This window comes from Caenorhabditis elegans, chromosome V (genome assembly GCF_000002985.6).
Source record: "Caenorhabditis elegans chromosome V".
In the NCBI taxonomy this organism is placed as follows: Eukaryota; Metazoa; Nematoda; class Chromadorea; order Rhabditida; family Rhabditidae; genus Caenorhabditis; species Caenorhabditis elegans.
Window position 1 is genome coordinate 11829494 of NC_003283.11, and position 24182 is coordinate 11853675.

Genomic DNA, 24182 nt, shown 5'->3' on the forward strand with positions numbered 1-24182 from the left:
AAATGACCAGTTGTCTGTGGTAACCTATTTGTCGCAGTATAAACCAGTTTTCCATTGTATAAAAGAAACGAAGATTGGTGAAATGAACAGAGTCGACTCGAATGAGCGTCACTAAAGCGACCGCCGGGGCTTTGTGCCTCTCCTCGGCCACTCTCATCCTCTCGCTTTATGCAATTTTCTCAATTTATTCCGATGTTCAGTCTATCTGGTCGCAACTCGATCAGGAGATGGATCAGTTCAAGGTATTTTATTCTTGAAAATTACGAAGTTTTCTGAAGTATTATACTCGTTTTTGAGAATTACCAAAACTTCAAACCATCCTTGTTTCCACAAAATGCTTTGAAGTGTCTTGATAAATAAATAGATGTAGGCGGCCACCACGATTATATTGTGATTTGGCGAATTTTCGACATGTCAGTTTAAAGGCACACGTCGTTTTCTGAATGGGTCTTATCACGATCTCATTCATAGTGGTCGCTACCGGTGTCAAATTTTACATATTTGTTCATTTGGTGGTGAAAATGAACTCAATGAAATGCCAAATTCTGAAGTGCTCTGAGAACAGGATATACATAAAACATTTACCTAATGCCAGACAACAAAAAATGTATGTTCTAGGTAACAACTGATGATCTGTGGACTCAAATGCTTGGACTTGGAGCTGCAACAGTTTCAAACCGTCAACGCCGTCAAGGAAAGGAACAATATGGAGGATACGAAGCTCAGGGTGTCAATCCAGGACCAACATGCTCTTGCAGCTCTGGTAATGGAAACGGAGACGATGCTCTCGGAACCGGAGGATGTCCAGCTGGACCATCAGGACCACAAGGATCTGCAGGACCTGACGGAATTCCAGGAATTGATGGACAAGATGGATTCCCAGGAGAGAATGCTGAAGATTCACAAAATGCTCCATTTAATGGATGTATTACTTGTGCTCCAGGAAAGCCAGGATCTCCAGGAGAGCGTGGAAAGCCAGGTCTCCGTGGAATGCGTGGACCACGTGGAACTGGAGGATCTCCAGGAACCGATGGATATCCAGGACGTCCAGGAGAGATGGGACCACCAGGACCACCAGGAGACGATGGAAAGCCAGGATCGAATGGAGAAAAAGGACAAGATGTCGAGCAACCAACACCAAGAAAGGGACCACGTGGACCACCAGGAGATTCTGGACCACCAGGACCAGAAGGAGACGCTGGAAACGATGGACCAGTTGGAGCTGCAGGAGCACCAGGACCAGACGGAATCAACGGATTCCAAGGACCAGGTGGACCACCAGGAGAGGAAGGAAAGCCAGGAGAAGATGGAAAGGTCGGAGACGATGCTGCCTATTGTCCATGCCCAGACAGAAACGCTCCAAAGGTAGGATAATCATTAGAATCTAAATAACACTTTTCAAAACTTTCCAGGAGAACTACGCTTCTGCTCCATCCCACAACCCATCAAATGCTCCAGGAGCCAGTTATTCTGCTGGAACCGGTGGATACTCTGGTGGCACTGGACATGCCCAAAACAGCTATGGAAAGAAGTAAAAGCGAGACACTTAATCTTGCTGATTTATCATTTCTTTCTTTATTTTTTCAATTTTTCACACTATTTTACTTGTATTCCTATCATGAGCAACTTTCAAAAATCGAGCATCAGCGGGTTTGAGTCGAGCCTTCAAGTGGTTGAGTCGTCACTTTTTTCGAGCCAAAAGTCTTTCAATAAAGAATTCATTTTTCAAGATTTCAACCGGAATATCACAAAAAATAAAAATTTGCAATGAGACAATTTGAAAATCAGGAAGCTTCGAATGCAAGTGTGATTGAATATGCTTCTTCTTGTACATAAGTCTCCGCATCTGATATATACAACAATGTCTGAAATACTAGAATGTAAATATTTAAATGATTAGTTAATTACCTCTATATTCTTTTGAAGATGTGTATTCTTCACAAAATACATTTCACATGGAAGTTTTCCCATAGGTGGAACTGACAACAGACTATCCGTAATTTTTACAATATCAGAATTTGATGTGGTGATTCGGAATGTCTTTGGTAAACCATATGGGTTTCTTATCGGGATTCTCTGAAAGAAGGGTTTTCGTCAAAAAAAGGTTATGACCCCAGATTGGTTTTTTTTCTGTAAAATCATTTAAATAAGGATTTCTCATATAAGCTTAAATTATACAATATCCAAATAGGTTTATAACCCTAGAAAACGCCATATTCTAAAGGACCTCACTTTGTTTTTTTTTCAAACTATGTAAAATTGAAATCAATTGAGATGAACAGTTTCTATAATATTAATGATTGTTGTAAGAGCTTTAGACTATTCTACCAGGAAAATAGTTGTACTTCGTTATTTTATACATAAACTTCTTCGACAAATTTTTCACACTCTAAGAAGTTGAATATTTTTCATTGACTTATTAGGACTGTCAGGGAAATGCTTAAAGTTCTCGGAAACCAACACAGAGAACACACATACATTTGAGTTGTTCAGTCCATCGGTTTGTTTTCAAATTGAAAAAAAACCTCCTTATAGTCTAAATTTGAATTTTGTTATCTGTTGTTTCTCTGATTCATTTCAAATTTTAATTATTTGCTAGCATGACAATGAATAACAGTAAACAAAAACATTCTTACTGTACACAAATTTTGAAAAAATGTTATTTATTTTAATGTTAGATGTGTTTAGTTTGAACGGATTTTTTACCTTATTCTGAAAGTTGTCTGTTGCATGCTAGCCAAATAAAGAAGTATCATGAAAATCACAGTTTCATGCCCCAAAAAAATTAAATTTAGTGAGCGATTTTGACTTTAAAAAATTCTTGTTATTTTAGTTAAAATAATAGTTTGAAATGTTTGGAAATTACTGTCGATCCAAACTAAAAATCTTTAACATTCAATATTATATAAATTCAACAAACCTTTCTAATAGCTTCATCAGATGATGGAATTTGTATGACAAACTTCTGCGTAATCCGTGGCGCTTCAGACTTTCCGTAAACCAAAAACCCTCGTTCTAACTTCAATGTATTGGTATTCACAACAGAAACGACAAGCTTCTTTGTTCCTGAAACAACACGTGAGGTCATGAAAACGCGGGGGTACTAATCGGATGAGTTTGTGAAATTTGGAATTTTAAATGACTTTGTGGATATTTCTCGCCTGGATGCGCCTAGTTTGCACGTGGAATCAACTATTTTTGCAACTATACTGAACATTTTCTTCATGGCTCTGATGTATGTCTAAGAAGATTAAAATGCAAGGAGAGATAACATTTTTGCGTTTTTTCGACCGTATCAATTTTGTGAGCTTCATTTTTTGGATGTATTTGTTCGTTTTTTGAAATAAATGTACTTATGATCTTTCCTAACTTTCGATTTATTGTCATTTCTTTATCAATATATATATTTCAAACAATTTTTTTGCTGAAAAGCAATATTCGGAACAATTCGATCATAATTGCATTCTGCAAGTTAAAATTGTGTCCCTAATGTAAGTTTCCTGACGACTTAAGAACATGACAATTAAAATTAAGCAATAGATGTATGTAGATTATTTTTTGATTATAATGGGTTGAATAAAAATGTATTCAGTTACATGGATTCAAAGAGTAGTAGTCATAAATAAACTCGCGAGGTGCTAGGTGAGGTAGCATATTCGAAAATACATAACTTTGTAAAAAATGCTAGAAAATACCACAAACATCATCGATAAGCTACCAGCGAATAGAACATTGGCGGGCACTACTGTTTTTTGCTGCACTAAAATTTCAAGACCGATCGACAAAATTCTCCGTATTTGTTTCCAAATTCGGGAACTTCAAACCCAGTATTCGTTTTAGATAAAAAATCATTTTTTTCCGTGGGAGTAAAATGTTAACTGATAACAAAACTTCATACAATTAACAGTCTTTCGACTCCTCCCCACTTTCACTTTCTATTTAAATCCAACTACACCGCACTTTTGCTCTATTTTGGAACATACTCGTCTCAATTTCGACGACGTCAAAAGAATCAGAATTTCCGTCATCAGATAGCGTGCGATTCTTGTATGTAACCTGATAGACCTGCATGAGAACTCGTCCCCTTTTTTGCGACTTTTCTGTCCGGTATTCACTTTTTCAATTTTTTGCAGAGATTTCTAGACGACGTGATGATGTTGATACAAGGACTTGTCATATTTCTTGCCGTGTTCAATAATATAGAATCTAGGAAACTTGAGTTTGTACAAGCACTGTGGCGACATGGAGACCGTGCTCCTCTACACTTACCGTATCCAAATGACCAGTACACAGAAAAAGCTTGGTCAAGGGGATGGGGGCAGTTGACTTCGGTTTGTTTTATTAAACTTTTAAAGAAATGTACTTGTTGAATATTTGTGAGTTCTTACGCGATCTTCTATCATATCACAATAAAATTATAATTACATTTAATTTGTTTCAGCTATAAAGAGTGACCTAAAAAACGGAGCAGAAAAAATGTTTAACATCTCCCAGTGACGCTCAAATAACCAAATATCACAGGAAAAGTGTCAAAATTTTTGGTTATAAATTTTGGATATAGTTTTTTAGAACTGACTATAAATTATGAAAATCTCAAATATCTTATAGTGTTTTAATTAGTTTTTCTGATTGATTTCAAATACACGTTGACAAAACCTTCACTGGCGCTACTTTGCCTTAAAAACCTATTTATTTTAGATTGGAATGCAACAACTTCACGAGCTCGGAGAGTTCTTCCGACACCAATACGTGGACTCTTCATTTATTCCGTCTAATTTTTCAGTGAAAGAAGTAAGAAACTCAATACCATATCTGTAAATTAAACTCTTGAAATTTGTAGGTCTACCTGCGCTCTTCCGATTCTGATCGTGCTTTGGTATCTGCACAAGCATTTCTTTACGGGCTATACCCAGCTTCTGGTGGTTATCAATGGAGCTCAGATATAGACTGGCAACCTCTTCCAGTACATGCATCTACTCCAGGAGAACCTGATTTGGTAACCGTTGATTTTTAGATTTAAACTAAAGTTGTTCTTATGAGGTTTTATCACAAATGCGTCAGAAAGACAAAAGAGATTAGAAAGTACGTAAGAACAACTGATAAAACATTTTGAAGCCCAATTTCTATTTCCGGAGAGTGACTATTCATTATAGACTACATTTACTAAGATAAACTGATTCAGGTGTGCAAACCAACTGCGATAAAATGTGCTCGTCATGAAGTTTTAGTGGCTCAAGGCGATCAAGAATCAAACGCTTATTATAGTGTTAAGTATGCAGACTTCTTCAGTGAACTTTCTCAAACTACAGGATTCAAACACTGTTCATATATGGATATTAATGGATTATTCGATATACAAAGAGAGTTGATTCATAACATGACTGCAAAACAGCCTTATTGGGTTACACAAACCTGGCCTCAATATGACAATCGTACTTCAATGGACATTATAACTGAAATGAGGACCGTTCGAATGATGAATCTATTTAATTCAGAAGAGAAAGGAAAACTTGAAGGAGGCTCCGTTCTTTACAATTGGATTCAAAATGCAATTGCAGTTTCTGAGAGCAGAAATGATCAGAGAATGCTTCTTTATTCTTCGGTAAAATCTAATGGAAACTGAGAAAATCTATTATATTAATTTCAGCATGATGGTGTTCTTCTTGCACTTCTCAATGCATTCCGTGCTTCAAATGAGATGATGGTTCCTTATGCGGCTGCACTTATCATGCATGTTTATTCAGACAACGGAAAATTTTATTCTGAGGTTAGTTGTTCAATTGAAATAAGTTTTATTAGGAAACTTGGTTAACAAAAAATTATTTATATTTTCTTTCAAATTAATGCTGATGGTTCATTTTAATTTATTCAGCTCTACTATCGAAATGAGACTACATCGGATCCATACAGAATTCCGCTTTCCCGATGCCCGGAACCTTGTGAAGTGTCGCAATTGGCAGTGGCTTTTTCAAATATGACAGTTACAAACTACTCGGATATGATGACGGTAAGCATAATCTTCTCATTATAGACCAAAGTTCGCATATTTTCAGTTATGCGGGACTCCTCTCAAAGCATGTGGAAACTCGTCTTACACGTTCAACTCTTTATCATTTTTCTTACCATTTCTCTTAGCGAGTTTATTTTATTCAAAATGAACTAGATCTTAACATTGGTTCCCATGGAACCATTAAATAAATTATTGCTATCTTACATTTTAAATGGTTAATGTTTTATAGAGCAAATTTAGAAAACCCAAAAGAGTTGAGTAAAGATTGACGACAAATATCCTTGGTGTATTTTTCTCTATTTTTGTGTGGAATAACGGTATTGCTCTTTGCACTTTTAGATATTGTAAATAATTTTCTGAACATTTAACGGGTAAATAGAAACGTTTTCATTTTTGATTTGACAGTACGCAAGTGCTCATATGTATATCACATTTTGTTGTATTAAAGGCTTACCAATAAAGTTTGGTGTAAAATCAATTGTGGCTGTAGGTGTTCTTTCAGTGAGCACAGAATCCACAACTTTCATACATCCAGATGCTGTATACACTTTCAGTAAATCATCTGGCACTCCATCATGCTCGCTGAAAATAAACAGATAAAGAACGTAATTCCTATCATTTTGTTTATTGTTCATCTATTCTTCATTTTTTGTGTGTTGTTTTCTTCTGAATCCCCACCAGATGAGAGTGTGGGAGAGAAAAAGAGCGACCAGGTGTTGGAATCCAAGCATTTTTATTTTTTGTTTTCTTCCCGCGGGGACCAAACAACTGGCACATCGTCCTCCTCCGCCTTCGCAAAAGATTAGGAATCAAGAAGAGGCATGAAAGATAGAAAATAGAAGAGGACAAGAGAGCACACAAGGGGCACATCTGCCATTCAGAAATACCGACTCAGGCGCCTGCCAAATGGTTTCCAGGTTTAGTTTCTTTTAATTTTTGTTAAAACTTGAACTTTGTAGTTCACACATTGGATATCAAAAAGTGTGATTTATTTTTTAGTTTGTGCTACTTCTATTTTGTAAGGTGTGGAAGGTTAAAAAACTAAAATTAATACAAAGATCGTCTTATAAGCGCAATGTTGATGGTACCTTTTATTTATTTCGGGAAATGCAATGAAACTCCTATTTATGTATTTTGATCAAATTTAAGCTCTCACTTGTAATTTTTTATTATTTCAATCTAGTACTAGTACAATACTAAAATTATCAATTACAATTACAGTATGACCGACTACGCCTTGGTGCGCTCTCGCAGCGCACTTGTCCGTTCTCGATCGGTTGAACCGAGCTCTCGTCTTTACGTAAGTTCACTTAAATCCTGATTAACTATGAACTGATCAAAAACCTTTCAACTTCTGGTTTATCTCTCTCAATAATGTTACACAATCATCACTTTAGCCCCGTTGGCACCAGGTGCCAATTAAGAGATCACGCGTGAAGGTAACAAAAACAAATGCATCATTTTTCCAGGTCACCCGCACTTCATCAGTCCCAGACTTGACCGCTCACTTCCGTTACTCGGATAAGTACCGTCCACAATGGCATACTGTCTACCAATCGACTCCATACCGCTGGCGTCGTGACTGGGATTTGGTATGAGATGGCTTTCTTTTATTTTTTGAGAATTAAAATTTCAGTACGATGACTACTGGTATGACAAATACTATTACTTCTCTCCACTTTATCGCAGTACCTACTATCCAAGCAGAAGATATTCCTACAGTGATTATCTTCCAAATCCATATTATTGGAACAACTATGGATCTTATTGGACTCGCTACAAGGGATATTGGTATGACTATGACTATCCATCCTCTTACCGTCGATACACTGATTCTGCTTTCAACCGCTACTTGAACTACACCTACACCCCGTATAGGTATGCATAGTCTACAAATTGAATAAGATAAATATGTTTTCAATAGCCAAGTTTTCAATCAAATCAAAATTATTTAAACCAAAGAAAAATTCAAATTTCAGATCGTACTTGATGGACTCATTGAGCACTTCCCTTTCTCGTGGCCTTTCCATGTACAAGGCAGGTTTGTACCGGTATTGACCACTGTCTAAGGTAGTGTAGAGACAGGGCAGTGCCCATTACTTTTACCAAATACAATTGTTGCTTTATTTTAGAACAATTTGGCAGTTTACGGTACTACTAATCCTTTTTCGCCGCTCTATCTCTACACTAGATATTAATGTGAGCACAGGCTTTTGTAGAAATTTTCTTTAAAACATTCAATTTCAGGTCTAATCAATCACACTACTCTTGATGCTTACTGGTTAACACCAAAGTACTGGGATCGTCGTTTTAAAAACTGGCGTGAGCTTTATTGCTCCACCAAGGACAATTATCTTCCATCAACGTACGATAGAAAAACCCGTCAGTACTTTGCACAGTGGGCTTAATGAGTGGCGTGCTTCTAGTGTTCAGATTCTGCGATCGACTCTTTTTCTCTTTTTTTTTGCATTTATACGAACTCTCATACTTTCTCAGTAATAAAATTTAACTAAAATGGCTTACCTTCTTCTGTGCACTAATAAATGAAGACGAGTTGTTTGCCCAACAATACTACGAACATCAACATTGAAGAATGGAAGAATAGTGATTTTCCAGGTAGCCATTAATCTGAAAAGTTGTATTACAATAAAATTATTCCACTAAAACGACAACCTTGTTTGATAATGATCACTATACATCAATAAAAGAAACGTCTTTCGATCATTCGTTTCCCCTGAATATGTTGTGAATCCAACAATCTGTTGTAGTGTCGCATTTCGAACAGTCAGTCTTACAGACGGATCAGAGCATCGACATGACAAAACTCTTCTGTCTCTGGCCATTGGTGGTAGTACTAATTGTTTTTCCCAGTTTCCAGATGTTTCACAAATAAAAGTAACTGAATGTTGAAGAAGGAAATTTCTTCGATGCACGTGGAGATCCAATATTGCTAGTGGTTCTTTTGTATCCCATCTTCTAAATACAACTTTTGTTGAGTACATGTTGAATGCATCATTTGGGAAAAAGAAAGCGTCGTAGATAAATGGAATAAATAAAACATCCCCAGGTTGAAGACAAATCTCAATTCTATCCGTTGTTTGTCTCATCATTTGCTTTTCTGATGGAGTTGTTACTTTGTTCACTGTTTTGTAAAATTTCCATTCTTCTGCATCAAATACTGGTTTCAAAGCTTCATCATCAAATTCAATGGTGCAATTGATTGGTTCAGAATTGTAGTTCTCGAGAGGAAATTCAAAAAATACTTTCTCTCCAAAACTGGGATTTATTTGGTGACAACTTGTAATACCTGCAAACAAAAATATTCGAACGAGAGTGTTATTGAAAATTTGATTTAAGTATCGATAAAATTAAACAAATCTATTGAAAAAGTTACAGATAAACTGAAAGCGTATGGAATATTGGTAACCATTGTATTTCGGAACAGTTTTTCAGACGTATTTTTAATAAATATTTAAATCATCTAACCTTTGAAAACAGCTTCAAGAAGTTTTGCAGGTTTACTTTCATATCGAAGCTTTTTGTATGCAGCTAGCTCTTCTTCAAAAATGAATTTCTGTGCAATTTCTTTATTATCAGAAAAGTTGAATCCTTCTTTTAAATCATTCCATTGTCTGATCTTATCCAAACTATTCTCATTGAACAATTGTTCATGCCGTTGTTGAATATCTAGTCTCTGAGCTGTCAAAAACCGATCTAGTCCAACACCACTATTACCAGGTAATGGTTTTGCGTGAATTCGATAGGAATGGGGTCCTTCTTCATTTAACCGGATTGATGACGTCAGTCGGCGGACTACTGTACCTTGTCCAGAGTTTACGTTGGATCTTGTGGTAGTCAGCGATGAAGAGGAGGAGGAGAGATCTGCAAGTTTTTGACAGATTATGAATTACGATTAGGTGATAAGCAAACATGTGCAAACAAGACACGCGCGGATCTGCCGGAAGTCTTCCGGCACCTAAGGTTTGTATAAATAAGACTCTCAGCCGACTGAAGTTTCATCAGTTCCCATAACTCATCATGCAATCCATTCGTTTTACACTTAGCCTCATAGCTATTCTTGGTTTGTCCTATTTAGTTCAAGCACATCCATTGAGCTCTAGAGAAGCTTTGAAGTCTTCTGAAACTACTGATTTGGCTCTACCTGGATCACATGAAACAACCGAAGTAGCTCTGCCAGATGTCAAAACAACTGATATTGATACTCTTGGAGAATCAAATGGAAGAGTGAAACGTCAGGGAGGAGGTTGTGGATGTTGCGGATGTGGATGTGGATGCTGCTGTTGCCGTCCACGTTGCTGTTGCTGCTGTCGTAGATGTTGCACTTGTTGCAGGTTTGTTGTTTTCATTGAAATTATGAACTTTTCAATTATAATTTTATTACCTTCTTCCAAATAATATCTATATTTCAGAACTTGCTGCTGCACCCGTTGCTGCACTTGCTGTCGTCCATGCTGCTGCGGATGTGGATGCGGATGTGGATGCGGATGCTGCGGATGCGGAGGAGGAGGACGTAAGCGTCGTTCCCTCCAAACTCTCAAGATCAAGCTCGCCGAGAAGGTTCAAAGAGAAGCTAGACAAATCGAGCAGATCCCAGAAACTATTGCTCCAGTTGAGATCACTGAGAACGTTGAGACTCCAGAAACTGTTGAAGAGAATAAACCAGAAGAAGTCGAGACAGCTACTCAATGGCCAGAGCCAGTTTACGAGCTTGTCACTGAGACATGGGCTCACTAATTTCCTTTTTCACTTATTTATCTAATTTAATAAATAATTTTGAAAAATATTACCATATGTATTGCCTGACGGAAATCCGATATTGGCAACTCTCATGTAAAGGAAAGCCCCAGCTTTTGATGAAGTGTCTAAAGATGTATCAACCACTGGGCATTGAATAAACAACTGAACAGCTTCCCTTCCTCTTCGATACAAATTCTTGATTGGCACAATAGTTGATCCCAAGTGAATCAACGAGTCTGAATCCCATACATCAATAGTTGCATGACCAGAAGCCATAAAATCCAAAAAGTCAGCCTTGCTTTCTTCTCCTTCGATTATATATTTTGCCTGAAACGTTTCTTTTTTTAAATGTAAGACATGGAATCTTACTATGAATCCAGGTGAAGCTATAACATCCGAATTCCCATTTTTATCAAGTCGGGTTAAAAGGGTTGGTTCTCCTTTCTCCATAGATGTGAGAAGCATTGACTCTGTTGTAATATCGGGGAATCGGTAAAACCCGATTGTGAAAAATAACTTCTTAATCATGCGAGCATCAGGAGCAGCAAGTCTAAAATGTTGTAGTTGTAGTTTTTTTTAAATACATACTGTTGCGTTTGACCTTGAAAATCTAGTCTGAATAGAAAAATATAACAATTTTATGCGATAAGTAAATTGACCCCAAGCTCAAGAAAATTAACTACTCAATTGAAATATGATTGTCGTTCAGTGACTTCAGTCATTGAGAATTTTTAAGAATTCAACTTACTGTTTGAAAGCAATAAATTGAAAATATACATGTGATGTAATGAGTCTGTCCAATTGCTCTCTTTTCATATCGATGATGGTTTTTAGTGTCACATCTTCAGTATTTGGTGGTGATCCGTTCCTGTCTTTCAACTGAGTGAAGTTTTGTCTCGCAAACATGGAATGGGCAGATCTTGGGAAGTTTATTGGTTTGAGCTCATCAAAAGGAATCTTGTAAACTGATGTTATTGGTAGAGGTTCTTCTACTGGTTTCTTTGCAACAACTACGTCTTGAACTGGAATTTCCATTGGTTCTTCTATGAATCTATTCAAATCCTCATTTATTGATCTCAATTCATCTACTGATGAAACTGATCTTCCTGTATCTACTAGTGCAGGGAATCTATTCGAATTTTCTGGACTTCTAGGAGTTTCTATTTTCACTGATTTTCTATTTGATCTAGCAGATTGGCCATTATCGCCTGATCTTCCAGTTTGAACTCTTGCAGAGTCAGCAGCCCTTCTTGATGTTGGTGTATTGTGAACACTTCTTCCATTTTCATAAAATTTAAAGTCCACAAAAATTTCAAGTTTCTCATTCAATGGCTTCAAGGAGTCTGGTTGATTCAATACGTTCTTATAACATAAAACGCCTTCTGGATTCGGACGTGGACCACCAACAAAGCTAACTCGTGTCTCCACTTCTTTTCCAGAAAAGGCTCCATCTGAGAATGGAGTCCATGCAGCCCATCCGATTAGAATAGTCTGATTAAGGCTTTGATTGTCTTCTCGGTGAAAGGTGTATTCAAGCAAGAATATGATAGCCATTCTTGGATCCGCATACAGATTTCGAAGTGCCAGACGCGGGTTTCCAGCAGCTTGAAATAGCAGTTGTCTGAAATTATGAAATTATGAAAAATTCTTCTTTTACGACAGGACAAGATTTTAAAACTTACTCTTCCCAATTTGATGATTTCCCAAAGTCAATAGGTTTCTTTCGCGATCTTAGAGTATCACCAGCATTTGAGGAGATTATTTCCAAGTCAACTGTGAATGGTTCAGTGACATATGTGTACCCATTGTGTACTCCGATCTAATAATAAAGTATAAATAAAAAGATAAACGATTACTTGTTTCTTGCAAAAATATTTGAAAACCTGGACGAATTCAAAGTAATGTAAAAATGATTCCTAAGTTTCACTGCACCTTCCGTGTAACAGCAAATATCATGTTTTTAGCCAACTTTTCACCAAAAAACTCACTCTCAATTTTCTATCCATTATGATTGCTTTTGGTTTAAGAGTTCCTCCTTCTTTCAATGCCCATTCTTTTTCAATATCATGTGTAATTTGTTTTTCTAATTCAGGTACATTATTCTTGAATTGAATTACAATTGCATCAATTGCAGCGGGAATTGTTGGCATCTCTTTTGGCGTGCTCAACCACCATTCTGACACAAAACATTAAAAAATTAAAAAAAGGAATATTTGTTAACTAACCATCAGAACTGTCTTTGATTATTCCAGGAATAATGTCTTTGTCGCAAACAATGCAAAATTCAGGCAAACATTGGAAGAATATGGGTGGCATTTCGAATATGTTGTATGTACATTCAACATTTCCAACTGGTTTTAAAACTGTTTCTTTATCAAAAATTAATAGTTTTGGAGTTCCACCAAATATATCGAAACTAAAGTAATAAGAAAAATTATGTTGGAGCAATAATTAAAAAAACTCACATTTTAGTGTTTGATATTTCTACGGGCGTTTTCTTCTCGATATGCGTTGAAAACCATCCAACGCTTGTGGCAGGCGCTGTAATTTTTGTACTTTTCGGGTTTTCGAATGTTCTTCCATCTAGAAAAGTTTAAAATCTAATTTATTTATTGTATTTGCCCTATGCAAGGAAGAAAAATGTTTCAATTAGTGATTTCCAAATGTTTATTTTTAATGCGAGTTTATTTTATCGTGATATAAAACTTATGTTAGTATAAATTTACTAAATTGTGCATTATTTTGAAACATATGGTCATAATGATTCGGAAAATTCTCTGAATTATTGAGAAGTTATTTAAAAAAATAATGACTGAAAGACAAATAGGAGCTAAAAAGCTATTTTCAAATATTATTTTGAATGAAAAGCCAATAAAACATTATGATAAATAAATTTAAAATGTTCCTTTAAAAATTTAACAATTAAATAACTTACTTATTTCGTCTGATCCTTCTTCCACAAATTCAAGAATAAGAAGCACATCTCTGCTGTTTATAATTGAGTAAAAATATAATGTCTGCAACATATTCCAGTTATTAAACAAACTTGTACAATTTCTACTTCATTAAAAACACAAGTTCCATTACTATTCGCTGGAATCCATTCTGTTCTACATTGCCTCCCAAACATTTGAGAAGTCTTCGTGTCGAATAAAAAAGCACTAATCTGGTATCGAATGTTCTCAGTCAGCTAAAGTATTAAAATCATATATTAATTAATTATATCGTTTACACATACCTGTGGAGATGTCAAATTGGAAATGAACATTGAATAACACAAAGCTTTAGTTCCTCTCGAAACATTACGTTTCATTTCAACTGGCCGGTTTGCCAGAAACAACGAATACCAGTCGTTGACCGACATTTTTCGAGACTTTGTTACCACAAACTTTAGTATTTTCAGCTAGTTTCTAGGCAATAATATATAGAAACTAAAAAATAAACGTTCAAGAAGAACGATAGAGGAAATACGATAGAGAGTGAAAAGAAGGAGTATACGAATTGGAGAGCGGGTGCTGGTTGTCATGGAAATGAGAAGTCCCAGCTGCTGGGAACACGTTGGATTACGTATATTGAGCATTAATTTGATGTAATGTGTAAATTGTTGGGAAATGTTTATATACTGAATAGTTTTGATTATGCTATTGCATTTTGTATTGAGAGTCGTCGTTAGAACAAGATTAGATCAAATCACTTGATTTTTTTTTCGAAATTTTTTTACAGAAAACTAAGTACTTTTCTATTTTGAAATGTTGAAATGATGCCGTTATCCTTTAAATAAATATAAATCACAATTTTCCACGAAGTATGGTTAGCCACTTTGGATGAGAAACTCCAGTTCCTTTCTGGAAACAACTCACAACTAATTTTTTTTAATTGGTCAAAACTTTTTAAATGTAAACTGGAAAGGTTCCTAAAAATTACTACCTGGGGTCAAGCTGAATTGAGGAACATCTTGGCCACACTTCGTAAAAATTCTATAAGTATCTTAGTAACTCCAGTGAAAAAGTTCAATAAGCCGGCAACAGTTACTAGATTTCCGTAAATTGTCTATGAAAGTTTAGACAGGAGAAACCTCTTAAAATTGGGACAAAATAGACTCTAAATCAAATTATTATTGAACATATTTTTACAATAGCACAGATCGTGTTGCAGTGATTAATAATGTTGTTGATATCATCTGAGAAAGTTCAGGTTCTCAGAAAAATGCAATCTCAAAAATGTACTTTCCCTGATTTTTCCTAGTTTTTTTTCTTTTTTTTCACTTCAGTTCACCCCCGCGATTCAAAGTTTACAAACAGCTGCTGCCGTGTACAAAACGTGATTCAGACTTCTCTATGACTCAGATTCCACTTTTTTGAAACGAGAAATTGTTTCGGTCGTATTCAAATTTAAATTTCAATACCCAATATAAGAATATGATGATGATGCATCAATTCACTGTCCTTCCATATCCCTCAGAATTATCCCTCGAAATCTCCGAATAAGACGTAGAAGACGTCAAAACAAAAGGGAAACTTTTTGTCCCTTTTCCATCATCTTCTCAATACTCCTTCCATAAAAGTCCTTTATTTCCGGGGCGCACACTCACACGCTGCTGCTGCAGTTGCCCCAACATAGGCCATACGTACCCAATTTTATAATCCATGGGAGTCGGGCAAACAAACTCAATTCGGTCATCTTCTCCATCTGTCGAGTCTCTGCTCATCCCGAAGGGAACCGTCCTGCTTCCGTCCGTCCCAATGTCTGTGTCTCTTCATCTCCATTGACCAGTGTCCTTGCCTCTTCGTCCTCTATTCCCGCCGCTCGTCCGTTCTTATACCCTTCTCTCCGCTCACTCGTCACCCGCTGACTGACCGACCGGCCAACCCGACTGAATCATCATTTCTTTATGTGTCTTCTTTCTCTCTATATTTAACAGTGTCTTCGTACACCGGTTGATGGTGCGGAATCATCGTTTTCACCATATTCACTTCTCACTCGCAAATACCTCAAAAGTTTGCTTTTTGTGACTTTTTGGCTTCGCAACTTTTTTATTTGAAAATTTTTGAGTGTGAAACATATATTCAACATGGCAAATAAAAACTAAGTTTCTTCATTTTCGGTCGAAATTTTAATTTTCGAATTTGTTTTTTTCTTAAATTTTATTTAAAAAATAGTTATTTCCTAAATTGCCGGCATGTGAAACATAATCCCCTATTAATTGTTTTGTTTTTTCGTTGAGTAAACACCCGAAAGGCCTCACAGGCCCCACCACACTTGTTTCTCGCTATTTTGCGAAAGGATTTTTTATTTTTTTCATTGAAAATTTAATTTTTAATTTTTGAAAAGTTAGAGTAAAGATTTTTATTTTATATGAGTCATTTTCTCAAAGAATAAGTAAATTCTGTGTTTGCCAATAAAGTTTAACGGTGACAGTACCCTCTTGGATCTCTTTGAGACCAACCACCCCTTCTTTATCGTGCGCCTTCAAATCTAACAGTAGTTCTAATCGATACTTTAATGTAAGGTTATGTATTTCTTTTTATATTTTTTGATTTCATCTCAATATAAATATTATTTCTCTTCGTTTTATTTGCATTCTAATCTGAATTTTCAATTTTATTAATTTTCAGAATGCCTGCGAATGGCAATTCTCATGCGTATTTCAACATCGACGAAGTGCGCTCGAAAAATGTTTTGAAACAAATTACTCAATTAATCAATGAAGTGACCAACATCACTGAAACGTTTCCGTTAAAACCTGGACAAACTACTGAAGGACTTGTCGCCACTCTTGATGCTGCCGTTGCTAATTTTCTTCAAACGGGAAGCTTTGCAATTTCGAAATGCCCAATTGCAAACAGTGATCCACGCGCAATTGATTTATTGCACGAAGCTCTTGGAGCAGTTCAAGATACTGGGCAAGTGATGATTCAAACTGGAAGAGATTTTGTCAGAGATTCAACTTCAACAAACAAACGAGCTATTGCAACGAATTCTGGTAGAAATTTGTTGACTGTAAGTTTTTAGGTACTCTTTTAACTGAAAAATGTTGTATTCAGGCTGTCGCTAAATTCCTAATTCTTGCCGACTCGATTGATGTAAAAGTGATAGTTGATAAAGTAGATGAAGTTCGAGAAACTGCACACCAAATGATTGAAGCGGATACAAAAATCAAAGTAGATGATTTGTACAATCTTCTCATTTCTCAAATCGAAGAACTTGATATCACTGTTCGACGACGAGCCATTGATTTGGTTAAACCAAATCAGAGAGATGATCTTCTAGCAGCAAGATCAGCACTTCGACAGACTGCACCACTTCTGTATACTTCAACACGAACATTTGTAAGACATCCAGAACATGAAGAAGCTCGAAGAAATCGTGATTACACTGCAGATGAAATGCATTCTGCTTTAAATGCTCTTGAATCTGTTTTAAACGGACAACAACCGAAAGTAACATTTTCTGAATATGGAAGAATAGGCGATCTTATCAATGAAATCGATACTTTTCAAGTGAGTTTAAAAATTTCAAATAATAAGACAAATAATTTATTTTAAGAATCGAATCGAAATTGATCCAGCCCATTATCGTCGAGGAACTGATCGTCCAGATCTTGAAGGACATTGTGAACGAATTGTTAGTGGTTCTGCTTCAATTGCCGATGCTGAAAGCACTCGTGAAAATCGAAAACAAAAAATTGTTGCTGAATGCAATAATTTGCGGCAAGCTCTTCAAGAACTTTTGACCGAATATGAAAAATCTGTAAGTTTTTTCTATTGATCTCTTGACTTGTTGCCTCGTTTAAAATAAAAAGAAATAAAAAACATTCAAAGAAGCGCATCTTTTTCACAAAAGGGCGATGGAGACGGTGAGAACAAACAAACAAACAATCGTGCGTTCTTTCAAGTGTGACGCCTTGTCCCTCAGGGCGAGAACAACTGTTTTTGTTTGTTAACCGAACTCGAACTAAAGCCGTTTTTTAGAAAAAAAAATGACCACCGCGAGTTCAGACATGGAAAATGTTTTTTTTAGAATTTCGGGGAAATTCTTTAAAAAATTTGTAGTAGTAGAAAATATAGAGACTACAAAGTTTTTACAATAAAATTTAAAGCTTATTACGACCTGTTTAACTATGTTTTAAATCTGTAATTTTTCAGACCGGCCGAAGAGATGATAATGATGATATTCCTCTTGGAATCGCAGAAGTACACAAAAGAACAAAAGATCTCCGGCGACACCTTCGTCGTGCAATTGTAGATCATATAAGTGATGCTTTCCTGGATACCCGTACACCGCTTATTTTACTGATAGAAGCTGCTAAAGAAGGCCATGAAGAGAATACAAGATATCGTTCAAAGATGTTCCAAGAGCATGCAAATGAAATTGTTTCAGTTGCTCGTCTTTCTTGTCAACTTTCATCAGATGTTGAAAGTGTTAGTGTCATTCAGCATACGGCTGCTCAACTTGAAAAACTTGCTCCACAAGTTGCTCAAGCTGCCATCTTACTTTGCCATCAACCTACTTCAAAAACTGCTCAAGAGAACATGGAAACCTATAAAAATGCTTGGTTTGACAAAGTGAGATTGTTAACGACTGCTCTTGACAATATCACTACTTTGGACGACTTTTTGGCTGTCAGTGAAGCACATATTGTTGAAGACTGTGAGCGGGGAATCAAAGGTATCACGGTAAGTATTTTAGTTCTCAAAATTTTAAATTTAATGAAAATTAACAAAAATAGTTTTCGCTAAATTCGTCAACTTTTGAGACGTTCAAACTGAATTTTCCAGGCAAACGCTTCAACACCGGATGAAAATGCGGCCAACTGTGAAACTGTCGACTGTGCTGCCGGATCGATACGTGGACGAGCTCTCCGAGTCTGTGACGTTGTCGATGCTGAAATGGACTTCCTTCAGAACTCTGAATACACTGAAACTGTTAAGCAAGCTGTTCGGATTTTGAAAACTCAACGTGTAGATCAATTCGCTGAGCGTGCGAGCGCTTTAGCCAACCGTCAAGAAGCACACGGACTTACATGGGATCCAAAAACAAAGGAAGAAGAAATGAATGAATTTATCAATGCTTGTACATTAGTTCACGATGCAGTTAAAGACATTCGACATGCACTTTTAATGAACCGAAGTATGAATGATGTTGATTCGGATGTAGAGTATGAAGCTGATGGTGTTGGTGCAGCAAATGCAGATGCTAATCGTACGATATCCGAACAAGAAAATCAACAGAATCTGATGAGACGATTGCCAGAAGAAGAGAAAAAGAAAATTCAAGCACAAATTGATATCTTCAAAGTAACACAAACACGATTCGAAAGAGAAGTTGCCAAGTGGGATGAAACAGGAAATGATATTATATCATTGGCCAATAATATGTGTAAGATTATGATGAGTATGACAGAATTCACAAGAGGTTGTGGGCCATTGAAAACGACAATGGATGTTATCCGAGCAGCACAAGAAATCTCACTTAATGGATCAAAACTAAATGCATTGGCACGGCAGATTGGAGAAGAAAGTGCTGATTCGCAGACGAAAAAGGATTTGCTCGCATATTTGTCACAAATCACTCTATATTGTCAGCAACTGAATATTTGTAGTAAGGTGAGTTTTTTTAATTGGTGCCACGAGCTGTAAAAGCGTACCAAATGTTTTTGGTCAATTGTTTGTTTCGGGGGTTTTTTAAATTTGTCAAATTAGTTTTTCAAGAAAATTGTAAAGATTCACAATTAAAAACGCGTCTATAAAAACTAAAACTGAAAAGAATCTCGTATTTTTCAGAATTATCTGAAAAGTTTTTGAAAAAATTGAGAATTAAAAAAAAAAACTTATAGATAGTGTGATATTTCACCAAAAGAGGTTTCAACTGTTTTTAACGATTTCAGTAGAGATATAATTTTACTTCGCGTTTTTTTTGCGAACCAAGCTCTAGACTGAAGCCATGAAAAATGAAAAAAAAATTGTGATTGGCCTCACTTATACTAGAAAATTGTTCATATACTTACTATAAATAAGTTTTGTTTAAATTGCTTTCAAAAAACCATGTGAAATATAACTTTAAACTTTTAATAGAAAGTAATATTTCAGGTGAAAGCTGATGTGACTCAAGTTGGAAATGAGCTTGTCGTATCTGCACTTGACTCTGCAATGTCTCTTATTCAAACGGCTCGAAATCTTTTAACTGCTGTTGTACAGACTGTTAAAGCTGCATACATTGCCAGTACCAAGGTTGGTTCCCTTTCTTTAAACAAAACATTAATTATTATTCCCACTTGATGTCTGATACTATTGCTTTCCAGCATTTATCACACATTTCTTTTTTCGTACAGACGATAACGGCTGCTTACGTAATTCATTTCAAATCAGATGGTATTTCGCCCACTCTTTTGAGTAGACACGTGGTTTAAAGTGCCAATAGACCAGTTGCCTTTTGTACACTGAATTTTGAGATTTTAGAAAGTGTACCCAAAAGTTTTAGAAAATTAAATAAATAAAATTAAAAAAAAAAAAAAACATTCTCAATAGTGTGCACAACGCGAACGTGCTCGAGTCGAATCAGCCGTTGCGCTTAGCGATGCTCACAAAGCTATTAATTATGAAAGTCCGATGGATGAATCTGGTGAGAAAAAATGAGAAAGCATTAAATATCGTGTTGTGTGGTTTTATCGATGTTGTTTTTGAGAAAAAGAGATATTGAGCATGTCGAATTTAATTTTTTGCTTTTTTCTCAAAATTTACGTTGGCTGCTGCGTAATTTAATGGTAAATATTTTTTATAGTTAAAAAAAGCTTATGTCTTGAGTTCAAATCAGTGGTTAAGACTATTAATGTTTGACGATTTTTTTTTAATGGAGTAGGGATTTTGCTTTAAAAAAATCCAGAATAGTTTGATTCTCAGAAATACCCAAAAAAGAGAAAGAATGAAATGTCGAATTTTCGAAAATCAGATTTTTCAATTTTTGGCGATTCCCTATTTGAATTCTCTCAGTTTGGTGCGAATTCAAACATGGAATTTAGCCAAAAATTAAAAGCAAAATCTCAGATTTTTATAGATTTCCTGAATCCTAGAAAATACAAATTAATTTTCATTATATTCCAAAAAAAAGAAAACAATTCCAGTTAAATATGTTAATTCAAATTGGTAAGGACATCCCTTTCTTATTTTCCCTTCACACTTAAAAATCGTTTTCCCAACAAAAAAACATTTAACTTTCTAAAAATGCATTGTATCGGTCTTGATGTGTGGACATCGATCCCCCAATATGTCGGTCTTGTGATCTTATACTCCCCCGTAAAAAACTCATACATTTTAAACTAGATTGTATTGCAACTTTAACTAAGAAAAGAAGATTAAGTTGAAAAAAAAACTTGAAAGAAATTGATACGAACGTAAAATATGTGTTATTGTTGATGAAAAGTGTCTCGATGTTGTTTGCTGTTGGTTTCATTTTCTTAAATTGCTCGAATGCTTGGAATTCTTTGCTGATAACTTCCTGAAACTCATCCTTATTCTTGCAGTTCCGTCGTCCTAATGCCAACAGTGTACGTGTCGAGTGGCGAATGGCTCCACCAAAGAAACAACCACTAATTCGACCACAAAAGAATAATGCTATAATCAGGTAACGTTTTCATCTATTTTTTTTGAATCAAGGATCCCTCTATAAGTGTTTCCTTTGCCTGCAAAAGGACATATGACACACTTCATTGAGAAGCCATGTGAAAAAAAGTAGTCGGTCCCTGAATAATTCATAAAAAATAGCACTGCCACCAGAAAATGGCACGTAGCTGCCATTGTCAGTAGTCCCAAGTCCCTTTTTTTGTGGTAAAAGTGGTGAAAGCCGAAAGAGCTGCGACACCAAAATGTATATTCTTGACTTGTTGAGCAAAAGTGTATCCCTTGAGGATCATAAATGCAAATTGAGTTTTCGGAAAGCAAAAAAAAAGCGACAATGTTCATAAAAAGTGATGAATAGTTGGATGATTTCGGACATTGAAATGAAAGTTTTAAAGCATCAAAAAACACAATTTTTCTTTTCTTTCAGAAAATTTTCCCCCCCTGAAAAAATTTTTGATAAGATTTCAGACATTTTTTAAACCTATTAAACTAAATTTTACGATTTTGAGATGCACCCCGTAAATCGACACAAGCGCTACAGTAGTCATTACAATAATTACTGTAGTTTTCGCTACGAGATATTTTGCTCGTCAAAAATATGTTGTGCAATACGCATACTCAGAAGTTGGTGTTCCCGTGATAGGTGATCACTAATTCTTGATCATTATCTATTCCATTACAGAAAATTAATTAGAATCCCCCTTTCAAAAGATGTATTCAACGAACGCCGACTAATGTTATAAAGAGTTTGCAGACGGGCATCCGAACGGCGACCTTTGCAACCAGCTAAAGTGCTCGCCGAGTTTACGCGTAACGAGATTGAGACGGGTCGTGATAGTGACGACGAGGAACTTGATCGCCGGCATCAACAAAGAATAAACGGTCGTTTATAGATAATTTATTTCAGTTTTATTCATGTATCTTCATACTTTTCCCTTCCAAATCTTTCCACACATCCTTTATATGCCCGAGTCTTTATTATTTTCTCATTCTTTCAATTCTCTTCAGCTAGAAATTTGTATCTGTGTATTTTTTGTATTCATTTCTGTTTAATGCTCTAAATTCTATCAGCTCATCACCGCCACCATTATCACCGCATTTTTCATTTTTCTCCCCCATGAATATCATAATCCATACTGTTGAAAATCAGGTAACTTTACATCTTTACAATTTATTTTCGCACTATCAACCTCACCCTTTCAACGATTTTTTCTGTATGATTCTGATTTCTAAACTCCCTGATCTATGTGCACAAGTTTTTCAAATTAGATGAACTCAATTCTTTCCTATTTTTATTATGTATATAGACATCAAAAAGGTCTCGTACATCTGGCACCGTCAAAATTGTTGTGCCTGAGCATTACGAGCAGCTGGTACTAAACGGAAGTGTGTGCAACAACTCTCCTTCCACCCTCGCCTCCTTCTTCATTTGTACTACGTTTTGCTTTTCCCCTTATTCTCTTCTCCTGGACTACTAGCAACAGAAAGGGAGGAGGACATAATTGTTTTTTTCTTCAAGAGAGACTTCCCAAATGGATATCCCCTACTATTTTCACACATTCCCATATTGCCACCCATGTTTTCGCTTCAAGACCCAATTTCAATTCCCTAATTTCCTGCGCATTTCCGTGTTTGCACACGCGGCGAGTTACTTTTTAATTTCCTGAAAGCTTACGCCTCCGGGTTTTCCGTTTTTTTTTTTGCTGCTGTTGCTGCAGAAAAATCCTGGAAATCGCGTGCCTAAAGTGTATGGAACGCTGCTTACAGAATTTCCAACGAGATTCTAGAATATTCAACTTATTTTTCTTTCGAGAGACAAAGTGATGGTGGTGACCCAAATACTAATTAGTACTATTTTGTACGCTCATCTTGCTCCAGCGTCCTTATTAGTCTCATTATTTTGGGGCGAAAGTTGGCTGGTTTTTTGTCTCTCGTCATTGTTTTGGATGACCATAGAACATCTTATTTAGAAACTTGTTAGTAGAACTACGTTACAAAGTACAGTAACTCTACAAATCTCCAAAATGTGGCAGCCTCATTTTTGAGTGTTCCGAAGTCACGACCACTTGGTACAGTCAATCATGTAGAAGATATATAGTGACGTCATTCTACCAAAATAAGTGTTGCCCGGATTTCCAAAGGTCTAGCTAGAATTAGGAAACTCTGACTGTTTTATGCAATTGCGCTCTTCTGAAGAACGCTGGTCTCGCAACATTTCAAAAATCAGTTATGTTTGATCATTGTCTCCTTATTTTGAATACCCTTAAAAATACCTGTATATGAAAAATGGGTTTTTTTAAAGATATTTTAATTTGCCACATTATAGAGAACTTGCTCACTTGATCTATTTAGTAAACTGAGATTTCTCATCTGGATATCCTCATATTTTAAATTGAACACCCAGGTTTGTACTCCATTAAATCTCATAGCAAACTTATTGTTCAATTTTGAATATTTTGAATTTTATCTATCTAGTAATTATTTTATGACTTATTCCAGTGTTTTTAAAAGTTGTCTTGTCTACTTATTGTTCCTGTTTATCACGAAAACTATAACAAATATTGGTAAAACTAAAATTCGATTAGCGCATTAAGCCAAATATTAAATACCAGCCGTGGACCGCACCTCCGGCGCGGCCCCCGACTTCTGGAGCTGAAAACCATTTTTTCTGAAACTACCGTAATCATACAGTACTCCTACCGTACCACCATTGTACCACTACAGTACCTCGACTATATCCCTACACTAACCCCAACTCACTATCTCTCCAGAAGTTAAAACTTCGCAGACTACAAAGA

At 36.0% G+C, this 24182-nt stretch overlaps 6 protein-coding genes and 3 non-coding genes across 18 annotated transcripts; 5 read left to right on the top strand and 4 right to left on the bottom strand.

Moving 5' to 3' along the window:
* Positions 1–88: 88 nt before the first annotated feature.
* col-158 (Nematode cuticle collagen N-terminal domain-containing protein) lies at positions 89–1726 on the top strand. Its single transcript, NM_073580.9, has 3 exons — positions 89–242; positions 619–1365; positions 1413–1726. The coding sequence occupies exons 1-3, from the start codon at positions 102–104 to the stop codon at positions 1533–1535; spliced, it is 1011 nt and encodes a 336-aa protein (NP_505981.1). The 5' UTR covers positions 89–101; the 3' UTR covers positions 1536–1726.
* D2023.15 lies at positions 94–243 on the bottom strand. Its single transcript, NR_069628.1, has one exon. It is a non-coding gene; the product is annotated as an Unclassified non-coding RNA D2023.15 (non-coding RNA).
* nphp-4 (uncharacterized protein) lies at positions 1704–14235 on the bottom strand. Its single transcript, NM_073581.5, has 17 exons — positions 14007–14235; positions 13830–13958; positions 13704–13785; positions 13234–13309; positions 12994–13184; positions 12757–12944; positions 12451–12587; positions 11517–12389; positions 11138–11318; positions 10819–11095; positions 9497–9892; positions 8684–9317; positions 8534–8638; positions 6465–6592; positions 2921–3066; positions 1909–2076; positions 1704–1865 (listed from the first exon to the last, which is right to left on the bottom strand). The coding sequence occupies exons 1-17, from the start codon at positions 14130–14132 to the stop codon at positions 1785–1787; spliced, it is 3918 nt and encodes a 1305-aa protein (NP_505982.2). The 5' UTR covers positions 14133–14235; the 3' UTR covers positions 1704–1784.
* On the top strand, positions 4126–6215 carry pho-8 (intestinal acid PHOsphatase). Its single transcript, NM_073582.5, has 7 exons — positions 4126–4331; positions 4699–4791; positions 4841–4996; positions 5183–5602; positions 5648–5767; positions 5873–6007; positions 6054–6215. The coding sequence occupies exons 1-7, from the start codon at positions 4152–4154 to the stop codon at positions 6156–6158; spliced, it is 1209 nt and encodes a 402-aa protein (NP_505983.2). The 5' UTR covers positions 4126–4151; the 3' UTR covers positions 6159–6215.
* On the top strand, positions 6896–8527 carry R13H4.2 (uncharacterized protein; the record flags this gene model as incomplete). 5 transcript variants are annotated; one of them, NR_023977.1, is made up of 7 exons in its annotated part: positions 6917–6927; positions 7232–7310; positions 7480–7602; positions 7647–7888; positions 7990–8080; positions 8143–8209; positions 8258–8418. NR_023977.1 is itself a non-coding variant. In NM_001129518.6 (6 exons), 6 exons carry the CDS (start codon positions 6917–6919, stop codon positions 8416–8418), a joined length of 678 nt encoding a protein of 225 aa, NP_001122990.1. The 5 variants fall into 5 exon arrangements, 3 of the variants coding, with proteins under 3 accessions (NP_001122990.1, NP_001263864.1, NP_001256378.1); NM_001129518.6 differs by lacking the exon at positions 8143–8209 and having other exon boundaries at positions 6896–6927; positions 7990–8051; positions 8258–8527; NM_001276935.3 differs by lacking the exon at positions 8258–8418 and having other exon boundaries at positions 7990–8047; positions 8143–8208.
* idpb-5 (Intrinsically Disordered Protein, class B) lies at positions 10027–10810 on the top strand. Its single transcript, NM_001028912.5, has 2 exons — positions 10027–10362; positions 10441–10810. Exons 1-2 carry the CDS (start codon positions 10049–10051, stop codon positions 10763–10765), a joined length of 639 nt encoding a protein of 212 aa, NP_001024083.1. The 5' UTR covers positions 10027–10048; the 3' UTR covers positions 10766–10810.
* Positions 14236–15225: 990 nt separating the features above from the next.
* R13H4.11 lies at positions 15226–15724 on the bottom strand. Its single transcript, NR_069629.1, has one exon. It is a non-coding gene; the product is annotated as an Unclassified non-coding RNA R13H4.11 (non-coding RNA).
* Positions 15725–16377: 653 nt separating this feature from the next.
* On the top strand, positions 16378–22673 carry hmp-1 (the record flags this gene model as incomplete). Of its 6 annotated transcripts, NM_001373121.3 has the most annotated exons (9): positions 16378–16768; positions 16813–17268; positions 17315–17518; positions 17914–18444; positions 18547–19374; positions 19858–19998; positions 20296–20389; positions 21288–21388; positions 22139–22673. In NM_001373121.3, 8 exons carry the CDS (start codon positions 16385–16387, stop codon positions 21299–21301), a joined length of 2652 nt encoding a protein of 883 aa, NP_001360176.1. The 6 variants fall into 6 exon arrangements, with proteins under 6 accessions (NP_001360176.1, NP_001122991.1, NP_505985.1 ...); NM_001129519.3 differs by lacking the exon at positions 20296–20389 and having other exon boundaries at positions 16384–16768; positions 22130–22672; NM_073584.7 differs by lacking the exon at positions 20296–20389 and having other exon boundaries at positions 16384–16768; positions 22139–22671.
* On the bottom strand, positions 17591–17813 carry R13H4.10. The gene has a single exon (NR_069630.1). It is a non-coding gene; the product is annotated as an Unclassified non-coding RNA R13H4.10 (non-coding RNA).
* Positions 22674–24182: the final 1509 nt, after the last annotated feature.

Bases quoted from the DNA above. Each gene is read 5' to 3' on its own strand.
- col-158 (NM_073580.9), top strand. From the start codon at position 102: ATGAGCGTCACTAAAGCGACCGCCGGGGCTTTGTGCCTCTCCTCGGCC. The intron at 243-618 runs GTATTTTATTCT...TGTATGTTCTAG, and splicing joins AGGAGATGGATCAGTTCAAG to GTAACAACTGATGATCTGTG. The intron at 1,366-1,412 runs GTAGGATAATCA...AAAACTTTCCAG, and splicing joins CAGACAGAAACGCTCCAAAG to GAGAACTACGCTTCTGCTCC.
- nphp-4 (NM_073581.5), bottom strand. From the start codon at position 14,132: ATGTCGGTCAACGACTGGTATTCGTTGTTTCTGGCAAACCGGCCAGTT. The intron at 6,593-8,533 runs GTAAGCCATTTT...GTTTATTTTCAG, and splicing joins TTATTAGTGCACAGAAGAAG to CGAGCATGATGGAGTGCCAG. The intron at 1,866-1,908 runs GTAATTAACTAA...CTAGTATTTCAG, and splicing joins ATCTTCAAAAGAATATAGAG to ACATTGTTGTATATATCAGA.
- idpb-5 (NM_001028912.5), top strand. From the start codon at position 10,049: ATGCAATCCATTCGTTTTACACTTAGCCTCATAGCTATTCTTGGTTTG. The intron at 10,363-10,440 runs GTTTGTTGTTTT...TCTATATTTCAG, and splicing joins AGATGTTGCACTTGTTGCAG to AACTTGCTGCTGCACCCGTT.
- pho-8 (NM_073582.5), top strand. From the start codon at position 4,152: ATGATGTTGATACAAGGACTTGTCATATTTCTTGCCGTGTTCAATAAT. The intron at 4,332-4,698 runs GTTTGTTTTATT...TATTTATTTTAG, and splicing joins GATGGGGGCAGTTGACTTCG to ATTGGAATGCAACAACTTCA. The intron at 6,008-6,053 runs GTAAGCATAATC...GCATATTTTCAG, and splicing joins ACTACTCGGATATGATGACG to TTATGCGGGACTCCTCTCAA.